Source organism: Daphnia magna, linkage group LG9 (genome assembly GCF_020631705.1).
Source record: "Daphnia magna isolate NIES linkage group LG9, ASM2063170v1.1, whole genome shotgun sequence".
NCBI classification, from domain to species: domain Eukaryota; kingdom Metazoa; phylum Arthropoda; class Branchiopoda; order Diplostraca; family Daphniidae; genus Daphnia; species Daphnia magna.
In genome coordinates, this window is record NC_059190.1 from 4,164,430 (window position 1) to 4,186,031 (window position 21,602).

Below are 21,602 nucleotides of genomic sequence, written 5' to 3' on the forward strand. Positions count from 1 at the left end.
TTTATTAAGAAGGTAATCTATTGTGGCATTGTAAAAAAATTAACACAATTATCAAACAGGTAACTTATCTCCAAAAATTTTAATGTTATAGCCCTGACATCACTCTTTTATTTTCCCTTTTCCAGGTATCGGAATCCCACTAGGTTGACCGGGGCAACAACCAACAATTGAATAGTCAATTAGAAAGCAACCTTCTAAGCCTAGAATCAATAACTAAGAATAAACCATTAAAGCTAATTAGGTATTTTTCAATGTAAAAATGTAATTAAATAATCAAATAATCAAACAATTTGTTCGTGTCACTCTTCACTCATTGAATTTGCTTTATGTTGTTTAGGAATAAAACACTTGCTGCTTACTCTTTAAAACACATTGAGTTTTTATTTAAAATGTACTTGTGTTTACATGCATTCTTGGTAATTTAAAACGTTGGAATAATAATAATGAGAAGTTAGAATTCAAATTTGAATTACGCGCGTCATCAAAATGGCCGCCGCAATGGATGCCGGGAAGGGGCCAAGAGGGGTACATTTTATTGGAATTTGTGGTTCTTAAACTATAAAAATCGAAGTAAAATATAACATCAAAACATGCTAGAGATAATAAAGAATCTTAATAATATATTTTCTGTTTATTTTGGTGTATATTAGTAACCAAACAACGTACCCAAAAATGTCTGTTTTGGCCCTCCCCCCCTCCCTAAAATTTCATAAAATAAAATAATTAATTACGTTCTAAGTTTTCAGCGAATTTTCGTAAGTTTTACGGCAATCGATAGGTATTTAAAAGCGCTATCTATTTGGTGAATTTCATCAAAAAATATTGAAAATGAAAAAAATTCTAAATGAATCAAATTTTTTTGCGTTTTGTCGCTTGGGTCAAATACTGCGCTTGATCGATTAAATGAAAAAAATTGGATTCGTTTAGAATTTTTTTCATTTTCAATATTTTTTGATGAAATTCACCAAATAGATAGCGCTTTTAAATACCTATCGATTGCCGTAAAACTTACAAAAATTCGCTGAAAACTTAGAACGTAATTAATTATTTTATTTTATGACATTTTAGGGAAGGGGGGGGGAGGGCCAAAAACAGACATTTTTGGGTACGTTGTTTGGTTACTAATATACACCAAAATAAACAGAAAATATATTATTAAGATTCCTTATTATCTCTAGCATGTTTTGATGTTATATTTTACTTCGATTTTTATAGTTTAAGAACCACAAATTCCAATAAAATGTACCCCCCTTGGCCCCTTCCCGGCATCCATTGCGGCGGCCATTTTGATGACGCGCGTAATTCAAATTTGAATTCTATTTTCTCATTATTATTATTCCAACGTTTTAAATTACCAAGAATGCATGTAAACACAAGTACATTTTAAATAAAAACTCAATGTGTTTTAAAGAGTAAGCAGCAAGTGTTTTATTCCTAAACAACATAAAGCAAATTCAATGAGTGAAGAGTGACACGAACAAATTGTTTGATTATTTGATTATTTAATTACATTTTTACATTGAAAAATACCTAATTAGCTTTAATGGTTTATTCTTAGTTATTGATTCTAGGCTTAGAAGGTTGCTTTCTAATTGACTATTCAATTATTGGTTGTTGCCCCGGTCAACCTAGTGGGATTCCGATACCTGGAAAAGGGAAAATAAAAGAGTGATGTCAGGGCTATAACATTAAAATTTTTGGAGATAAGTTACCTGTTTGATAATTGTGTTAATTTTTTTACAATGCCACAATAGATTACCTTCTTAATAAAAAAGTGTACTTCCCAACGTGGATGGAAAACGCAGCCAACACACTGAATGCAAATTTAAAGCTATGGCTGAGTAACACTGTAAAAATTTTATGCATTTCACTAATCCTAAATAAAATTCGTTAAATGGTAAGAAATTCATTAATATTACCTATCAAATAATAATATATTCTTACTTCTGTTCTAATGTAAAATTTGTTTCGTGGTTCAAAAAAAAATGAAATACAGCAATTTTTTTCATTAAAAAAGTTTATTCTTTTTAAACATATATATAGATTTTAAAAATACAAACACAAATACAACTAACTTTAAAACCAAATAAAAAGAAAAAAACAAAAACAATAAACGTAAATAATGACAACATAGCTAAACAATCAAACAAAATTGGAACGCCCGCCACGGAGACTATGTTGAACGGAAACAAATCGGAATAAGCCGTACGCAGAGTGATCGGAAACAATTCCGTTCCCCACCACTTGGAGGATCCGTTTTTGACCGACAATCTAAACGGATCTGTTTCCGTGGACAGATGAAGACTGTGTTGGTCTAGAAGACGCGACGAAACGGTGCAACGAATTGATGGTCACATTCGTCCTACCGTTTCGTCGCGTTGGCTGAGATCAAGAGTAATAGAATACTGGTGTAGCCACAGCCATGTTAACTCCCCCTCTCGGATTTTTTCCCAAAAGTTGCTGCAAGTTTCGCGTATCGATTGTTAGAAAATGAGGCAAGATATCGATTTAAGTGTACCGTAACCGTAACGCCACCTATGAATTGATTTTAAGGGTTGTTATTGTTATAACAACCCATATTTTTATACATACTTTTTTTCACACTAATTAATTAAGCCACTTTTTGTTTACTTTCTGAAGTACAGACGACGAAAATGAGCGAAAACATAGCGAAAACGTAATACATCACAAGTTCACAACACAGCCGCTGTGGCGCTTTCGTTATGGGACAGAAAGACTTTCAGGCCAAAAAGGCAATGTTAGGGCCCGCCATAAGCGTGGCTACACCAGTATTCTGTTACTCTGCTATTACTCTGCTCTAACTGTGTTGTTGGCTGTGGCAACACAGTCTTCACCAGTGAACTGATACTGATCCGATTCCGTGTCGTTAAAAAACGGATTTTTTGAGGGCCGTAGAACGGATTGGTTTCCGTTCTCTAACGCTAGAGTCGCATGAAGGCAATAACGTTATGCCTACCCTCTAGCGCCTCTAGCTGATTCATAATCGGATTCGTTTCAGTTAACCGATTTTTGACAAAGCAGCGCGTTGTTCAAATCAGTGAGCGGACCCGTTTCCGTTCACAGATCCGTTTCAGTTTATTATCAACTTGTTTTTATAATAAGAAGCCGAAACCTTTCCATTATTTGAACGGATTCGTTTCCGTTTCCATAGCACGTTTTTAGTAAACAAACTGTTTGCTTATTAGAATATTAACCGATTTTAATTGTGTTATTGAAAAACAAAACAAGAAAATGTCGTCGAACAAGAAAAGTGATCTATTGAAGGATTTAAAAAAGAATTATATATTCAAAAGCAAAGAGATTTCAAGAGGGAAATAAGAAAAAACCAAAAGGAAAGAAAAAGTTTTCCCAAAGTTAAACGACAACTTAGTTCATCAATTCCCCCAGATCTCAACAGAAATGAATCAGCCAAAAGAAAAAGAATGAAAAGAACCTCTAAAGACTGTTCCACTGAAAACGAAAATTCCCTGACAATTGATAGAGAAGATATTGAAGCAGCCAACAACTTAGGTAATTTCAAGTCCGATAGTATTCCTGTCTTGTATAAACATCTAAATATTTCCTTGATTACTTACAGATTCATCTATTCCGAGTCAGCTAGAACAATATCTGAATCAAATTCAAAGTGACTTCAATATTGATGCTGACGGGAGTGTACCTCTAGGAGAAGAAGTGAAGAAACATGAGAGACGTATGGGCCAAATTGCTGTTGATTGGGATGTGCACTGGGATGAAGTTGTCAATGGCCTTATTGCAAGCTACGCAACTATTCCATCACTGTGCTGGATTTGTAAAAAGTCCCTTGCAGCTTGTTACACTCGCTGTCTCTGTTGTGTCAAGACATATTGTCAAGACTGCGACTTCCAATTCCATTCATGGAATGTGTTCCACAGAAGACAATTATTGTTTCAAGATTCCAAAGTGATTAAACTAAAGCCTAACGAGTTTTGGGATTCAACTTTAGCTGAGATAGTTACAAAAGGTATATAAATTATTTTGCATATCTTGTTAATATATTTTGATTGATGCTTACAAATGTTATTATTTTCAGAGGTTGCAGTTCCGTGCTTCGTTCCTCTGCAATGCCAATCTTGTCTAAGCATAAACTCGTTGACAATTGAACCATTGAAGAGTAAATTCATGATAGTTGTCACACTTCTAGGTAATCAAATTTTTAAAACTAAAACTGGCTCTTTGGAACGGAGCCTTCACTCTTCAAGATATACATTCACGGGAGCTTCAACTGTAACTCCGATTGTGATACTGACCGTGACTCAGACCGTGATTGTGATCAAGACTCCGACAGTGAATCTCATCAAGACTTCAACAGTGACTCTCACCAAGACTCCGACTCAGATTCTGATCGTGATGTCTCTGAACCTGACCCCATCACTGTATTGACTCTGTAGACGTTTTCATGTGTTTGTGATGTGGGACTATATCATTAATAAACTTTTGTCCGGTAACCAGCAAAATGTATCTTTTCTTTAATTAACATGGAATTCAATTAAATCCAATTCCGTCTATCTATGCGACTTAACGAAACTTGTTAAACCGAGATAAAATTACGGCTATCGCTGTTGACGACGATTGTTTTTTACTTCATTTTTGGTTTCCTCGTGAAAAATTGAATAAGGATCATTAGTTCCATTATTTCTTACGGAAGCAAGCATAGCGAGATAAGCCTATAGGGTTGAAAAATGGATCGGTGAAAATTACACGTGCATGCGTTGAAAATTTATTGTTTCTGAATTCAGATTCGGATTCAGTGTAAAAAATTGAGTACATCTAATGGTTTCATAAATTTGGCGGGAGTTTGCCGTTTGTGACGAAAAAAAATCTCGAAAAAAGTCGCCTAGATAAGGAAAGAGAATTGGGTCGTTTGGTTTCTATGAAAAATTTTGTCAAAAACGAATAACTCCCCCCGCTAACACCAAAAACAATGAAATTAATGCTGAATATTCAACTTTTTACGCTGAATTCAAAAATGAATTCAAAAACAATCACTTTTCTATCTATATCCGTGTAATTCACGCCCGAACGCTTTTTCACGCTGGCGCATATTACTCAATGCTAACTACCTTCGATAACAATAAAATTAATAGCATTTATTCAACTTTTTACGCTGAATTCAAATATGATTTCAAAAACAATCACTTTTCTATCTATATCCGTGTAATTCACGCCGAACGCTTTTTCACGCTGGCGCATATTACTCAATGCAAATTACCTTCGATAACATTAAAATTAATAGCATTTATTTAACTTTTTACGCTGAATTTATATCTGAATTAAAAAACAATCCGTTATAAAGGCATGTACGTGTAATTCACGCCAAACACTTTATCACGCAAACGCATATTATACTATACAAACTACCTTCAATAATATTAAAATTTATAGTCTGTATTCAACTTTGTACGCTGAATCCGAATATGAATTGAAAAACAATCACTTTTCTGTCTATGCCCGTATGATTCACGCGAACGCTTTTTCACGCGAACGCTTTTTCACGCGAACGCTTTTTCACGCGCACAGGCCTAATGCTATGCAGCCTACCGCTTTATTCTTTTTCAGATTATTATTATTCCATTTTCAGACTTAAAGAGGAGGGGGGCTGAGCTTACACACCCAAACTTTAAGCTAACTGTTCGATTACTTATCTTTGATAAAATCAATTAAATAGTATACCATTTTCGTGATTCTCAGATCACAAAGATTACGCTGATGCCCACGGAAATGTTAGAAATAAGGTTTTGTTTCCCGAATATGTAAAAATTAATCAACCAATCGCCGTTGAGCACGATGGCGGGAATTATTTAGCGTTTTTTTTCGATTGCATTCAAACGCATTAACTCCTGCCTTAATATTCGAATTCCAATTACAAATATCGATTACTCTAATAATCGAGATTTTCATTCCGTAAGGATTGCTCATTGTATTGTAATCCTACATTGCTGGTTTTTCTTAAATTTTTAATTAGGATGTAATGTATATGTAGAAGGTCAATGTTACGGTTAGAGTGATGCACAGCAACACTTCTAGGCTCTAGCCTACTTAACTCCTCGATCGTGCACTATAGAATGTTGCTTTCGTTTAAACGTATAATTTAAAAAAGTAATTTGAACTAATTCTTGTCACTTGTTTATTTGAATCTGACAGTCACCGAATGTGAAGGACGGAAGCACTTCTTCACTTATTAACGCTCATAATGATTCCAACCACCAAGCCGCCGACCACCGAATGACACACATACAATTACACATACATCAGGGTTTAACTTCCACATAAAATTACAGACTTAATATATTAATCCGTATAATAGGACTGCAATGTTGAAAAACTAGCTTTTCAATATCTTCCCCTTCCTTGAACAGATAATGGGAAGGATCTCCTCGGGGATTTGGATACACCACAAACAGAGCATATTGCACCTCATTTTCTCCATGAAGGGTTTCTAATTTTTGTTTTACAGTTTTTAATCTATCCCATCTCTTTCCTGCAGTCCATGATTCTGCCCTGGGTCTTTTTTTTTTGATTTTCCCTTCAGCAACCATTTTCTAAAAGAACCAAGAAGGGAAAAAGGTTTAAATTTTCTTAATTATCTAACGAAAATAACAAAATTTACCCTTAATTGTTCTGACATAGGCATTATTGAAAACAAAATATTGCACTCACATTAAGCACGTACGTTATTCTAATAAGCAAACAGTTTGTTTACTAAAAACGTGCTATGGAAACGGAAACGAATCCGTTCAAATAATGGAAAGGTTTCGGCTTCTTATTATAAAAACAAGTTGATAATAAACTGAAACGGATCTGTGAACGGAAACGGGTCCGCTCACTGATTTGAACAACGCGCTGCTTTGTCAAAAATCGGTTAACTGAAACGAATCCGATTATGAATCAGCTAGAGGCGCTAGAGGGTAGGCATAACGTTATTGCCTTCATGCGACTCTAGCGTTAGAGAACGGAAACCAATCCGTTCTACGGCCCTCAAAAAATCCGTTTTTTAACGACACGGAATCGGATCAGTATCAGTTCACTGGTGAAGACTGTGTTGGCTGTGGAGCCAGTAGCCGATGGGCCTGTGTGTCTATTCCTCAGTAGATCAGGGTGTTTACATTCTAATTCTAACAAATACAGACGAAACTTTCAATGTTGAATTTTCCCTTTGGCCACACTAGGGAGTTCCTAAATAGTTTACGTTTTGAAATTGTTTTCAAACTACATTCTATGGATTCTCATCTAGAAGAGGTGCTTCTTCGATACGAAGATCCCGGAGAATTTATTGTAAATGAATTACAAGATGTTTACGACAGTTCCATCCTAAATTACTGTGATGTGGAACTCATGTGTAAGGACAATATGATCGTTAAGACGCATTCATCTTTGCTAGCGATAGTTTCACCTTATTTGAAACTTGTGCTGATAGAGGCTTGGGACCCTTTCCATGGTGCTTCCATAATTTTACCAGATTTCAGGTAAAAAATTTGTGTCATGAAGATGTAAAAATGTGTATTTATAGTTAACATTTTTTTTAGTGGGAAAGATATTCAAAATCTTGTCAGATTCTTATATACTGGTAAGACTTCTCTCAGCGAAAAAGAATTTGAAGTTTTTCAACAGCTAGTTTATGAATTTCAAATCAGCACAGATGAGAATACAGCAATTATCCTAGAAGAAATTTCCAAAACAGATGAGGAAGCTCAGGTATCTTAAATCCTATGTCAATTAAATGAACTATCATACAATTTTGAATTTAAACCTTACACAGAAACATGATGAACAACAAAGATTGAAGGATCCTATAGAATTAGATCTGTCAGAAACTTCGGCAACCGACTTGCTACTAGAAGAAATGCCTGTCGTTGATAAAAATATGTATTGCTCCTCTGATCACAATTCTGTAACATGTCATCCACCTCCAATAAAGAAACCAAGGCAGAATCACAAAACAGGTGAAATTCTGCTAGGAAAAGTTAATGACTCATCAAAGGGGGACCTAATCACAGAAGTTGAACTATTGCTGGAGGATGACTCTCTTTTCAAAAAGAAAACATTAGTTTCATGTGAACTTTGTCCATCTGTGTTTTCAAGTCAGTCAAAACTTAATGACCATGTGCTGAAACATACAGGAGAGCGACCTTTCAAATGTCCTCTGTGTTCAAAATCGTACCCAGTCAAGGGTGAGTACAAGAAATTTTTCAATAACTGAGGACACGACTACACTTTGGTAGTCTCCATCTTTCACCAAAGTTTTCGAATCTTGTTTATTTGTTTATACAGCAACTCTTACGGCCCACCTGAGATTGCATGCTGATGACAAACCTCACCAATGTGAAAGATGTGGAAAGGCATTCCTTATACGAAGTCTACTTGAACAACACCTCAGAACTCACACGGATGAACGGCCTTTTGCGTGTGACGTAAGCCACCAAGAGTTTTAATTTAAAACTAAATTATGTCAAGTCTGCTTTTTCATCCAGGTTTGCGGCAAGGCTTTCAGAAATCAGTCTAATCTGATTGGCCATAAGAAAACGCATACTGGAGATCGACCTCATGCCTGTAATGTATGCCGGAAAACATTCAACCGCAAGCATGATCTGGACGCCCATCAGCGTATTCATACAGGGGATAAGCCTTTTCCATGCACTCAATGTACAAAATCATTCAGGTTCCGATCCGCTTTACGGGTTCACCTTAAAGGTGTACATGGAATAAAAAGTAGCTCTTCTTAGCGTATGGCTACACAAATCCGTGGCAGTTCTGTGAAATGTCGGGGTTTCATGTTTGTTGTCCGCGGGATTCCATGCTCCTCGCGTATTGCATGTTTCAATAGCGAAGGAAACGTTCCTAACCATAAAATATGAAGACGAAGGACTAAGGAAAGTGTTGAAGAATCTGTTACTTCTTTGTGAATTCACTACACTTGTTGCGTAAATTACCCATGCCTTCGCTACCCTTTAAAATCGAATATAAAATTATTTGAGCCAACGAGATTCAGTTTTGATCAACCATAGAACCAGTCAAATTGTATAACGCCAACTTCATATTCCCTTTTTCTACTTCCCCAAATTTGGATGACATACCTTTTGTAGGACTTTTACAGACGAATTCTTAATAAACATGAATTAAAAAATTCATGTCATATTTTAAAGATGTGTAGGTTTTCAACGGTTGGAAGAAACGCGTACCATTTGCAGGCATCTCACAAACGGGAAACACTAACTACCAATTACATAACATTTCCTAAAAGTTCCTAATTCACGCCCGACTCTTAAGATAGCACGAGACCATTTTATCAAGCAATATCCAACATTGTCTAAACCTACAAGTGGGCGATGATGTAAACGAATCAACTGCCCGAAAGCCCAATATAAATGCTTTGCAAAATGGACATCCGTATGCCAAATTGATATTAGTCTATTGTATATGCTTTAACTGCTTGTATTTTTTTTACCTTGCAAAAAATTATGAGGAAAAGAGAGCACTAAGTGTACAAAGTAGAAATAAATCAACATGTGAGAAAAAGAAGGCCACAACATGCTACCAGTCACGGCGCCAATCAACAAGACAACATGCAAAAAATGAGGTAATAGCAATAATAGTTCAAAAAATGGGTGGCAGGTGACAAAATACATCATCCATCGACTTTTTTATAGCACACAAGGTTACAATCAATCCTTTTTGCTTAGTTTAAAGAGTTGTGCGAAATTGAGTGTTTACCACAGCTCAAATGTGTAAAAAAGGAAAGCAGAAAAAAAGAAGTCAAGGATTCTTTTGGTCTTTTCGAAGTATTTTCAGGGATTCGGAGGGTTAAGTTGAATAGAAAACGACTTGGAGTATAATATGAGCGCGAAAAATGCTGAAGGTGAGAGTTCACAAAGATCAAGGTATTCAAGTTTAGAGTGGAGTGAAAAAGTCGTCATAGTAGAGCCAAACACGTGCACTTATGAATGCTTTTTTTTTCTTCTTTTCGTTTGTGATTATTTTTTTTTTTTTTGTGATTAAGAGTGTGAGGATATTATCAAAGAGTTTCAATATATGTATAAGCCACACCAAGAGCAGTGTGAAGAATAGTGGGAAAGATAAGAGGAAATGGCAAACAAAATGGAATTATCAAATATCAAAAGATAGGATGTGCGTGACACGTTATGCTTACTTATATCGATTGAAAAAAAATTCAAAGATGCAAACCGTTATTAGCAATAAATAATCGGAAAGATAGTGGAAGGAAGAGATTCCGCTGCTAAGAAAAATAAGGCTTTAATTCAAACAATCTGAAAAGTTTCAACTTGCAATAAATTTAAACATCCTTAGATGCTACGGCAGCGCGGCGCTCTGCTCCCGGGGCCGCACTTCCAGAAAATACAGTCTTTTTATTCAGCTCTATGTTTAGACAAACATTCATTATCGTTCTAAACAAACAGACCAATGAGATAAGTGAAAAGTTTTCTTACCAGCAATAGTGAGCAGCATTCGTCTGCGAACACCAAAGGCGTGAATGCCAAGGTCACGAAGTTCATTCTCCGTCAGAGTTTTAAACAATTCCAAGTCGATTTCATGTTCAACGAAGAGTTCTATCCAACACGTTATCAACTGACTTCTACCCTCAAATAAGCAAAAGATGTGCACGCTTACCGATATATTTTGTGAGTCCCATGGAATGTAGCAGAGTCGAAAGGTCCTTGGCAGCGACAACGCTTGGCTTGGGTAGAGACGAGACAGAATCAATCAAGTTGCTACTGAAGCCAAAGTCAGGTCCATTTTTAACCGAAGAAATTGGGTCATCCCACGGACTACGGCGCTGATGAGTCTCATTCTGTCATATAACGTGATAAAAACCTAATAAAATAATATGAAATAATCGACAATACTTTAACAGAAGTAGTTGAATCTGGCGTATCGCAAAATAATCCCTTGTCGGATGACGACGTCTGGCGTGAAGATTTGCTGAAGCCATAACCAGCCCAGGTCGGGGTGGGCACCCGAGCTTGAGACGGATTAGGAGTTTGTCTCATGGCTTTATGAAAAAGAAACAAGTTAATGGCAAACTTAGCAACATTTGTCCCAAAAAAGTTTGGAAAGCTTAATGAAGAATTTACCATTTAAGGCTAGAAGTTGCTTTTCTTCATAATCAGGACAAGAGGTCACGCGACGGTCGCGTTCCCAGTTGGCTAGCCCATCGTTCATCTGGGATGCCATACGATTTTGAAGTTCTGCTTTACGATCGAATTTGAGAGTTTACAATAGATGGAAGATCATATAGGTGAATCAAATAAAATAACTTGCCAGTAAAATCATGCAGCATAGTATTTTGATGACCGAAAGGGAAATCACAGGGACTAATAGAACCAGACGGAAAAGTAGGGCTAGATACCCCACTGCTTGATTTCGATCCGGGGCCTATTTAACAAAAATAAATAAATAAAACAAAAGAAATGAATAAATAAATAAAATAAAACAAAAGGAAGAAATAAAATACGTGTGCCAAGTTTGAACTGAGTCCAAAGTTACCTTGACGGAAGTCAGTGTACATGTCAGGGTACAAATGAGTCTGATAGGCATTGAAGGCTTGCAGATTTTTCGCCGAAAGCGTGTTACGGTGCTGAAATTGAGCAGTCGGATGAATTCCGGGGACAATTCCATACGCTTGCGGCGGTCGGGTAGGGAAGGCTTGAGGGAAGCAGTTATTGGTCAAAGCCATTGGTTGTAGGTTATGATGATAACCAAATGGCGACGTCGATGAACATGCGGACGTCGGAGATGTTGGCGATGAATAACCGCCAAATCCGCCTTGATGGTATACGGAGTAAATTGTTGGGGTAGACAATGAAATCACCGTATGGCCTGGAACACGATGAATTTTTGGTTAAAATAGAAAAATGTATCAAACTTTAAGCACGTACGGAAGCTGAATGAAGGATCGGTTGAAGTAACGATGTATGCTGATGGAATCGAAGCTGCCACTTTTTCATCGCCATCGGAACATCCCAAAATCATGCGACGAGCTTCGTAAATATTACCTAGACAAAAGAACGCCTTAAAATCTAAGGACAAACTGAACTAAATTTAATGACAATACCAGCATTTCGCTCATAACCACGAATGTTAACCGATTTAACAGAAAGCTTAGGTTTGGGCTTGATCGAAATTATGACATCGTACTTTTCGACCAGTTTTGATACGGTCAACGGATCGGGCTCGGCTTCTTCACGGAGATCAAATGTTAACATGAGAGGAAGGGATCCCTTTTGGCAAACAAAATTGTCAGTCAGCGTACAACAAACGTCAATTATAGCAACAATTTTACCATTAGCATCAAACGCGCCTGGAGTACACTGTCCAATGAACCTCGAATTGAAATAGTATTTTTACGGAGAGGCGGAATGTGCGGATCTGTGAGATCAGGAAACATAATAGTTGTCCCAGTGACGGTACGTATGTGTTGCAAATTCATTTTGTTGCCACCTTGGACAACTGCATGGTGCTGGGGTGAAATCTCAAGTGTCATGCAAACTTGAACTTGATTCTATGAAGATGAAATAAATTAGACCGTGAATCAGGAAAGTACGTAGGTGTCATCGTAACTTACGGCTAAAGTTCCACAAAAATAGTCTACGAGAATTTTAACAGCTTCCTTGAGTGGAGCAACGTCCGACTCACTTCCTTTGATTACGACTACACCTGGACGAGGTCCACGGGAACGGGCACGAAAGGAAACTTGTACACAGTAACGCGACTGTAAGTTTTGGATAAATGGCGATTCCACATCAGGAAAAGCCTGAAAGCAACCTGTGATGGGTAATTCGAACATCACCACCAACGGCATCAAATCCTATAATACATACAATTTCCATGAAATTTTAGCTTATAACGACGTCAAATAATGCGTATTATTACCCGGACGCGAGCCCTAGCTTTCTCAACGCCAGCCAGTTCTCCAGCGACAGTAACCAAGTTGCTCTTTTCCGTTTGATTGGTGCGATTCGAATCAGGGAAATGGACATGACAACGTGTCTCCTCCATGACGCGGCTAATGGTGTTACCTCCACGTCCAATAATATGAGAATGGTCAGTATAGCTCACTTCCATTTTTAGAGTCACTCTATTGCTTTGCTGGAAAATAAAAGAAATGCACAATTTGATACGTTAAAATTCCTTCTGGGGTAATAGAACCCAATGTACCCTTGTATCAAGCACGGCCATAATGCGTTCTTTAGCAGCGCGAACTGATTCAGGCTCTCCAGCCACACGCACATGCGGATCTGGATAAATTGATGAAGAAACATTTCAATTTTACTTAAATAAAACAAGAAAGAAACCATAACAATGTAATTAAACACAAGAAATAGAATGTTGGCTGTCAAAGTTAGCTGAAATAAATAAATAAAGTTTTAAAAAGCTGTGGTAACTGAACTAGAGGGCACGAAATCCCAGTTCGTCTAATAGCTTACAAGTAATGTCATAATGCTTATTCTATCGATATTTAACCACTCCCGACATCTAATTCAATTCACTTTTCAATTAACAATCTAATAATTAAACTTAACTAAATAGAAAAACCAGTATGATTAAATAGAAAAACTTTGCACTAACCTCGTTTTGATTTGGAACCAACTTTCAATTTCTCTGGCCACATAATTACAGTGCTTGTTTCTTGCATAACCTACACACGTCAAAAACAATCAGTTAAAAACAAACAAAACAATTTGTCATACAGGTTGAAACATAAACTTTAGCTATCCAGAATGACTGTCGCTTATGATCAATCCGAATCAAGTGAGTAGAAAATTATCCGTTTCAACGAAAGAAAGCGAAAAATCGAGAAACGCAACTCCATCCCCTTAATAACTTCCACCAATAAAAAACTGGCTAAAACCAGGTTCTCTCCCCCTTCAGCTACCCTTTCCATATCTTCAATACTCAGGAGACTCAAAGACACGAGACAAGTGTCCATTTTCCGACTGTTCAAGAATTCAACAGTCGTCTGTAATCCCAACATTACTTTACAAAAATGCACATTGCGAGAAACGACACTTCATATCCACACACAACTCTTACCCTGAGGAAAAAACGTTCAGCAGCTGCTTCACTTCCACCCTCAGCAGGTACTGTAAACAATAAGATAAAAATTAATGTCTATTGTTGATCGCAGCAGATCAAAATTCATATAACTAGTAGTCAATTAATAACCTAACATCAGTCACGTTTTTCTAGTAATGAGGGGGAAAAAGGCTGGTTCCCAGATTACTAAGGGTCAAGTTGTTGAAGTGAACCAGCGAATGACCGAGGCAATCATTCTTCTATTAAAGCTTAAAGAAAATAGATGAAGTCCTTTGCGGATGTTAGCCCCATGACGAGGCAAATCAGCCCTACGGGCTAACAGGCTTTATGGACGACCAAATATTTAAAAACGGATAAAAAGAATACCAGGGAGAGGCATCCCTTGAGATTTTTTACTTGTTCCCTATGGCAAAACTGGGCAAAAGCCATGCAAAAACGTCGAAAATTTTTTCCAGTAAATGACAGAAACTAAGCCATCTACACTGATTGACAACCTCACCTAAAAGCATTGATTCCAATTTGCGTCGATCAACACGAAAGCGTTCTTCGTACAGTCCATCGGCGCGGGGTTCACCGTCGACGCTACCGTCTAGAGTTCGCATATCCTCCGACACCAACGAAGAACTTTCCGAAATTTCCGAAGCTAAATCCATTACGTGTTCCATCGTCTCTATCCTGTAAACACAAACCGATTGGAGATGAGTGCACTGATTCGAGTTGACAAATACACTAATCTCACGCTCAAAGGTTCTAAGACTAGCAATCAAACTGAAGTCATTGACTGAATTGTGATGTAATTACACTGATTAGTTCAAGGTCTCGACAAAAGGATTAACACTGTATGAGCAATAAAGATGGCGGTCTACGTACGCACATCAGCCTATGCTAGGCGTAGAAAAAAAAAAAACATTGCAACTGATTAGTTCTTACCTTGTTTCACTTTTGAGATTTCACACTGTCGACATAAAAACTTTTTGATTAGAGCAGGTAGATTTTAAAAGATTTCTTTCGATTTGTTTTTCAGCAGCAATTAATCACGATTTAAAGGGCGAGATGAGAAGATATGCGATGAAACGAATGGTTCCAAGTTACTTTTGAAAAAAGATGGCCTAGCATAGATCAGTTTTAAAATCGATTGAGAAAGCCTCTTGCAAAATTAAAGAATTCTTTATTACTGGCGATCGAAAGGTGGTAAGAGAGAGCTAGTGTTGCTAAGGCCAAGATAGAATTGGGCTAACAAAAAAAGAAAACCAAAATCGATTCTACTGAAAAAGTTTCAACCCCCACGATACGTCTCGGCTCGAAGAAGAGTGACGAAGTGTTGAGTAAACGTGAAGATTTGTCACTGAAATTTGGCCAACTCTTTGATGTGGTGCGTGCGTGTGCTAGGTGACTCTCCCAACGGGGCGCCCTAAAGAAAGTGAAACACTTGTGGACGATTTCAGCGAAGCAAACCAAAGTTTACCTCAAAATGACTAATACCGCCGCCAGGTGACGGCTACCTATGACCCAACATCCCCATACCCAACATTTTACCCATACAACATTACCGATTATGACAGTGAAGAGGTAGAGAGCCAATCGAGCGCGCGCAATTTCTTTCTTCTAATCTCCACCCTTATTTAAGGAAAAAGATAAAAAGCAAAAAAAAAAAAAAAAAAAAAAAACAAGTGACGAATCTTCAACTGGACACAGCTCCCTCCCTTTCCTCTTTCCAAATTTTTCGCACTCCTTCTTCGTTGCACAATAGGTATCATTGAGTACGTCGGTTAAATACCCTAATAATACTTACCTTTAGGCAATGCCATAGTTTTTTACGCTTTTCCATGCGTTAAGATCTAACGTCTAGGTCATTAAGATAATTTCCATGTCCAGTTGTCAACTCTTGATTTACAAGCCACAGATGCTTTGTCGGCTTTATGTCGCCTATAGTTTATTTGCATGGTGATGGTGTACTGGTGTATTTCTAGATTAGTAGCGTTCATTAGCATTTACGTAAAAACGTTGATTTAATTTTAATCGTAATATACCTTGTAAGGAACTGAGAAAATTACCAATTCGTATTTTTGGGGTTTTGTCAGGTGAACACAAGTATGGCAAAACTCAGAAAATGGGAATATTTCATTTGTTTCGGAAGGCATAAATAGATAAATAATAGTCAGCAAGAGTACAAGAGACAAGACAAGCCTGTAATGAGCGAACATGAAAAATCGGCAACGCCGGTGAAATATTTGATAAAATGAAATGCACCCTGATTGCAGTTCAAAATATAGTTTCAATTTTCAGTGTTCCACACAGTTTTCTGATATCCAACTAGTGATGTGGCTTCTTTTCTAACCTTTGTCTTGTAGATATTCTTATTGTACACTTTCTCGTACAAAGCAAAGGTTTCATTTATACCTGATACAACTAAAGACATGGCAGAATCTCGAAAGGCTCGTACTGATCACTTTTTTCGATGTACACCAAAACGTGGTGAAGAACGCAAGGCTGTTGGTTTCGCAAGGTGGAAGGAGCGTCAAGAAAAGAATTTAGCATCTTGTTTTTCTATGGCAAATAAGTTCAAACTGTATTTTCAGTCAAAAACTGTTTCACATTCAAAGGCAACTTTAAAGGAAATTCAGAAGCCATGCATCCAAATACAAGAGTCAAATAATTTACCCAGGGGGTCCTTGAAGAAACCACCTTTCATAGTTCCTGGAAGAATTCGTCACAATGATAGTCATCTCCTCCAAGCAGTTCCACAAGTAAAGAATCCACCCAAGAAAATCTTATCAACAAAGCAACCTATTAAGTCATCAGCAACCCAATGGGCAACATCAACACAAGTTTCAAGCAAAATCCATTCAGCAGCAGCTGTGACCAAGACATCTTCAGGAAAAGATGCATGCCCTCAGTGTAAAGGATTTGTCCCTCCAGCAGGTAGAGTAGACCATGTGGTTCATTGGGACATTTATTCCATGTTTCAAGTAAATTTCTTTTGGTGGAATTTATTTTTTCATTTATTTTTTTTTTTCATTTATTCAGCTATTTTATTTATTTTATTTATTTATTTTATTTTTATTATTTTTTTTTTTTCTTGGGCTTGTTAGGAATAAAAATACCTGAACAATCCTCTGTAACATTAGCACAGGGAACTGATGTCCAAAATGGAAGTTATGCCAAACCTTTTAAACAGAATTTCCCCTCTATTTTCAAACCAAATCCTTGGATCACAGTCGATCGAAGAACTTCTGTACAGAAGCCGTTTAACAGTTTGCTGTCGCCTCAAGAATCGTCAGCTCCGCAAGCTGCGTTTTTCCGTGAAGACGTCACCCATCTGGAGAGCGAAGAAGAGGATTCCGACCCAGAATCAAAACCATTTGACGATCAGAGCATCCGTCATAGCAATGAAGATCAGGCTGTAGTAAAATGTCCCATTGAAACAAATGTTGTTAACTGCAGTATCACAGTGGAAGAACAACAGGAGCAATTCACTGTTACAGCGGTAGTTCATGCAGTTATGAATGATCACGACAGCAAGAACGATTCGACCGACGAAATAGGGTCTGTGACACTGCCCGAAGTCGGCGAATCACCCGAGAAGATAGAAATAGCACTGCAGTTAAGAGCCCAAATGGATCAAAAGAAAGCTCACCTGGATGGATTGTGTAATCTGTGGAGTGGCGTCCTTAAAGAAGAGGATGGTGTACCACAAGATGACGTTGGATCCATTCTCACGGTCATAGGACAGACACAACAGCTTCAGCGTGAAAGATTTCATCAGTATTCCACATTGATACTTCAATTTGAGAAGAACACTGCCGAAAAGACAATCACAAAAACTGACTTGGAAGGTTTTTGGGAGATGATTTCCCTTCAGGTATCGCTATTTAAAGTGATAACATTCCTCGTCTGTGAAAGACTTACTTACACGTTGTGCGTTTCAGGTTACGGATGTTGAAAATAAATTTTCCCAATTAGATTCTCGACGTAAAGCCGGTTGGAAGAGCCAGGAAAATATTGAATATCTTTTCAGGAAAAAAGAAACCCTACAAGTAGAACTGAAAAGAAAAAAGATGCAGGTGAATCTGAAATTAAGTCTTCTGGAATTCGATCCCATATAGCATTGCTAAGAAAGAAACAAATGGAATCAATGTAAGGCGGTTTATTTGGTTTTTACGTAGCTTTGAACCTAAACGTTTGTGTTGTAGAACATCTGTGATAGACAATCCGGTCGCTTTCCTGGATCATCAGCCATCGCCGGTGATTGTTCTTCCTCGTCTGAACGTTGAAGCGGATGATTGTTCACAGTTGAAACAAAGCGAGGGAGAAGATGACACATTGCAACAACCTTACAGTTGCCACCAAGTCCTTTTGTCAACCAATGTAGAAGGCTGTACTCCGAATAACGACGAACCAGAGACTGTACATCACAACTATCTACTACGAGGGAAGAAAAAGCATAAGTTAGCTACGCTTTTCGGATTTTTTTCATCACCTCATCAATCAAACATATCTCGGTTGCGCAGTCACACTTCTGGTATCGCACCGTTTTCTTTCATGAGGCAAGTATGTTGACGTGGTAACTTTTAGATTTATTTAAATAGGTTGCAAGGTAGATGAATCCAGCCTTCCAAGTTCTTCAGTTGTTCTACTTCCACAAAATTCCACCCCAAATAACGACAAAATAGAGACTCCAAAGTGCGTCAAAGTGCTACGAACGGACAGGAAGAAGCATAAGTCAGAAATTAACGGTGGATTTTTTCCATCTCCACATGAAACGGATAGTCCTCGGCAACGTAGTCGCTCAACCGGTAATTGCCTTTAAGTATTTTTAAATCACAAGAGTCGATTATATTTTGGGCTTTATCAAAATAGAATGTGTGCTGGATCAACCATGGTTACCAAGTTCGTCAGAGGAGCGGTAAAGAATCACGTTGTTGCTATCCCAAGTTTTAAGAGCAGAAGAGATCTTTATTGTTTTCGCAGGTGGAAAATGCCAACATCCAGCCGATTTTGCAATAGTCCCAAACTATTTTCTCCAACTATTAAACAAGTTAAAACTCGCAGTGGCCGCGTAAGTCAGTCGCCAGTGAGATTTGGGCAAGATGAGACAATGTCCCCGTATCAATTACGGTCATCCTGTTCCCAGTATACTAAATTACAGAAGGAAAGTAAGTTTTGAAATAATACTTTGTCCTTTTTTGCATTACTCATGAATTCTTTCTTTTTGTACCTAAGACATAGAAAAGTCACCCGAAAATGCCGACAACGTTTCATCAAGTAAGGAAGAGAATAACAATGACATTGGTAGATTCCCAACAATGCCATCGGAACAAGCTTCAACTTAGTTTCGTTGTAAACACGTCTTACGTTTCGTTTAATAATTTTTCATAGTTTTCTCTTGTAAAGAATATTTCAGTTATAGAGCGTGTCATATTATATCTTTTCCCAACAATATAAATGCTGAACACAAGCAAAATTGGTATTTATTTGTTCTCCGAAAACGAGATTCAACCCATATTATGCCGATTTCCGTAGCCTCTTCGATGGTCATCTTTCCAGTCGTCAAATTGGCGAGCACGAGCAAGCTGTTCTTCTTCATCCCGTTCTGCCTTTCTCTCTTTCTCAAATTCTTCTTTCTCTGCCTGTAAAGCAGCCATTTCTGTGTTTTTCGCTTCATCTAGCAGGGAGCGCGCATTGCCGGATGATCCAGCTAACTTTCCATACCTAAGTTTCATTTAAATACGTTTTACAAAAATACTTCTAATAGTTTAAATCGATTTTATCTTACGTACCAACCCTCCTTCATTCGCTGATCAACAAGCTCTTCCACTGTCATTGCGGGAATGCTAGGATATCCTAATCCATAAACTGCCTTCTGCATGGCATCCCTTGTGATGATGATGGGTTTCAGGGGCTTACTAACATATGGTGGTAGTTTTTGGCATCAGGACCTTCTTTTCTGATTTTCATCAGGTGCTCAACAATAGGCTTTTCCTGCGATATAGATTTCAGTTCTTCAATTGTTGAGAAAATGAACTTTTTCATCAGGAGAATGTAGTAATCACGCGTTGTGGATTCATCAGAACTAGGATTTTCAAGCGCCCTTTTCAATTCAACTAGTTTTGATTCCAAGTCTTTTGCTTCCCTGAATTTCCTGATCTTTTCTTCTCTTTGTCGTGCCATTTCTTCAAACCCCATTGGGCCAGGATGCCTTGGTGGCTCTTCAAATTTCACAAGTTCATCTCTGTCTGGGATGTCTAGCCCAGTAACAGAATAATCTTTGCATCTCTGAAGAAAGTCTTGAAAATAAACTTCAGCGACATTAAGAATATTCAGTCGATCATCTGAATTAAGCTTTAGATTTAGGTCCCCAAGAAGCACCGGTAACAAGAAGAATTTCAGGTCATTAGTTGCAACTTCTTCGACATTTTCGTTGTTACTGAAAAGTCCTAGGGCGCTAACAAGTCGCGTTGCATCTTCCAATATGTGAATGCACATTTTAACCTTTGTCTGTCAAACATACAAGTTCATGGCATTTGAAGAATGAAAAAATACCAAAATAAAATGTATCTACAAACCTGGTATTCAGGGCTGTTTGACGGATCCATGGTATCACATAATGAATAGTATATTTTCAATCCTTTGTCAAATAATGCTGAAACTGTTTCAGATCCCTCGTCTAGATCTGCCATTTCTGAATTTTTTGTTATTATGACGTAGCGCAACGTAGTGTTGGTGTTATGAAACTCGTTCTCTCGTTTCGCCAGCCCCTGGTAGATGGCATTGAGTGGCTTTTCATTTTTTATTTGATTAATGATTCCGTTGTAGGTACACACTTACAATTGCAACACAGTTTAACACATCCTATGTCTTATTTTACTTCTGCCGCTCCTCGACAATCAGGAATTAGGGCAGTAATGACAGTGTTAATTACCATGATATCAAAATCTTTACAGCTTCTATACCTCTTATATAAAAAAAGGCTAACCACTTTGACAAAAGGTGCTACCAAAAACCCATCATCCTAACTACACAAAGCTACAAAGGAATCATACTAGCAGTAACACTGTTAGCTGTTACAGACAGTTTAATACCAGACTTGATATGTACTTTCACTAATGTAGAAAAGGTTAATAGAAAAAAATGTACCAATTTAATATTTTGTGTATTTCAATTTTGCATGCAAAATGTGAAAACTTCATTCAAGTGTCATACTTCACATAGCTCTGAAGAATTGAATGCCTGTTACCACGCTGTTCCTCCATCTTTGGTATTTAAAATATAATAAGAAAATAGTTCAAGTGGAGAAAAAGGAAATCAAGAGCAATGACTTCTAGGTAATTGCTTTGAAAGTGTTGCGGAGCGATAGTGAAGTTTCCATTACCGAATTTGCCTCCTGAGACCTAAGATCCAATACCATAAATATTCATATTGTGTCGTATTTGAATGCACATGACAAATCGTATCTTTAATTCCAAATTAATTGTCTCGGTAGGGAAATTTAAATTATTCTCAGATTTCGA

The 21,602-nt window shown here is 37.5% G+C and overlaps 5 protein-coding genes and 1 long non-coding RNA gene across 8 annotated transcripts; 3 read left to right on the plus strand and 3 right to left on the minus strand.

Moving 5' to 3' along the window:
• The first annotated feature begins 2,833 nt into the window (after positions 1-2,833).
• LOC123475885 lies at positions 2,834-4,491 on the plus strand. Its single transcript, XM_045179085.1, has 3 exons — positions 2,834-3,531; positions 3,599-4,003; positions 4,073-4,491. The coding sequence occupies exons 1-3, from the start codon at positions 3,444-3,446 to the stop codon at positions 4,420-4,422; spliced, it is 843 nt and encodes a 280-aa protein (XP_045035020.1). The 5' UTR covers positions 2,834-3,443; the 3' UTR covers positions 4,423-4,491.
• Positions 4,492-6,152: 1,661 nt separating this feature from the next.
• LOC123476020 lies at positions 6,153-6,791 on the minus strand. The gene is made up of 2 exons (XR_006651585.1): positions 6,650-6,791; positions 6,153-6,581 (listed from the first exon to the last, which is right to left on the minus strand). It is a non-coding gene; the product is annotated as an uncharacterized LOC123476020 (long non-coding RNA).
• A 256-nt stretch (positions 6,792-7,047) lies between these two features.
• On the plus strand, positions 7,048-9,165 carry LOC116930723 (zinc finger protein 813). 2 transcript variants are annotated; one of them, XM_045179368.1, is made up of 5 exons: positions 7,048-7,505; positions 7,566-7,734; positions 7,799-8,210; positions 8,281-8,450; positions 8,511-9,165. In XM_045179368.1, exons 1-5 carry the CDS (start codon positions 7,180-7,182, stop codon positions 8,760-8,762), a joined length of 1,329 nt encoding a protein of 442 aa, XP_045035303.1. In that variant the 5' UTR covers positions 7,048-7,179; the 3' UTR covers positions 8,763-9,165. The 2 variants fall into 2 exon arrangements, with proteins under 2 accessions (XP_045035303.1, XP_045035304.1); XM_045179369.1 differs by having other exon boundaries at positions 8,311-8,450.
• Positions 9,166-9,455: 290 nt separating this feature from the next.
• LOC116930722 (protein bicaudal C homolog 1) lies at positions 9,456-15,535 on the minus strand. Of its 2 annotated transcripts, XM_032938122.2 has the most exons (18): positions 15,267-15,535; positions 15,022-15,200; positions 14,591-14,766; positions 14,089-14,138; positions 13,624-13,693; positions 13,213-13,292; positions 12,928-13,143; positions 12,620-12,862; positions 12,338-12,556; positions 12,110-12,275; positions 11,934-12,050; positions 11,542-11,874; positions 11,317-11,430; positions 11,130-11,246; positions 10,902-11,047; positions 10,666-10,846; positions 10,485-10,604; positions 9,456-10,413 (listed from the first exon to the last, which is right to left on the minus strand). In XM_032938122.2, exons 3-18 carry the CDS (start codon positions 14,754-14,756, stop codon positions 10,331-10,333), a joined length of 2,421 nt encoding a protein of 806 aa, XP_032794013.1. In that variant the 5' UTR covers positions 14,757-14,766; positions 15,022-15,200; positions 15,267-15,535; the 3' UTR covers positions 9,456-10,330. The 2 variants fall into 2 exon arrangements, with proteins under 2 accessions (XP_032794013.1, XP_032794014.1); XM_032938123.2 differs by having other exon boundaries at positions 11,130-11,243; positions 15,022-15,535.
• Positions 15,536-16,284: 749 nt separating this feature from the next.
• On the plus strand, positions 16,285-19,549 carry LOC123476018 (disks large-associated protein 4-like). Its single transcript, XM_045179367.1, has 8 exons — positions 16,285-17,013; positions 17,184-17,953; positions 18,021-18,228; positions 18,285-18,613; positions 18,681-18,887; positions 18,952-18,997; positions 19,063-19,247; positions 19,315-19,549. Exons 1-3 carry the CDS (start codon positions 16,509-16,511, stop codon positions 18,195-18,197), a joined length of 1,452 nt encoding a protein of 483 aa, XP_045035302.1. The 5' UTR covers positions 16,285-16,508; the 3' UTR covers positions 18,198-18,228; positions 18,285-18,613; positions 18,681-18,887; positions 18,952-18,997; positions 19,063-19,247; positions 19,315-19,549.
• Positions 19,546-20,815, minus strand: LOC123476019 (immunoglobulin-binding protein 1-like). Its single transcript, XM_045179370.1, is given in 4 exon segments — positions 19,546-19,803; positions 19,872-20,019; positions 20,022-20,589; positions 20,658-20,815. Coding segments are annotated over 4 exon segments (1,047 nt in total). The 5' UTR covers positions 20,772-20,815; the 3' UTR covers positions 19,546-19,586.
• Positions 20,816-21,602: the final 787 nt, after the last annotated feature.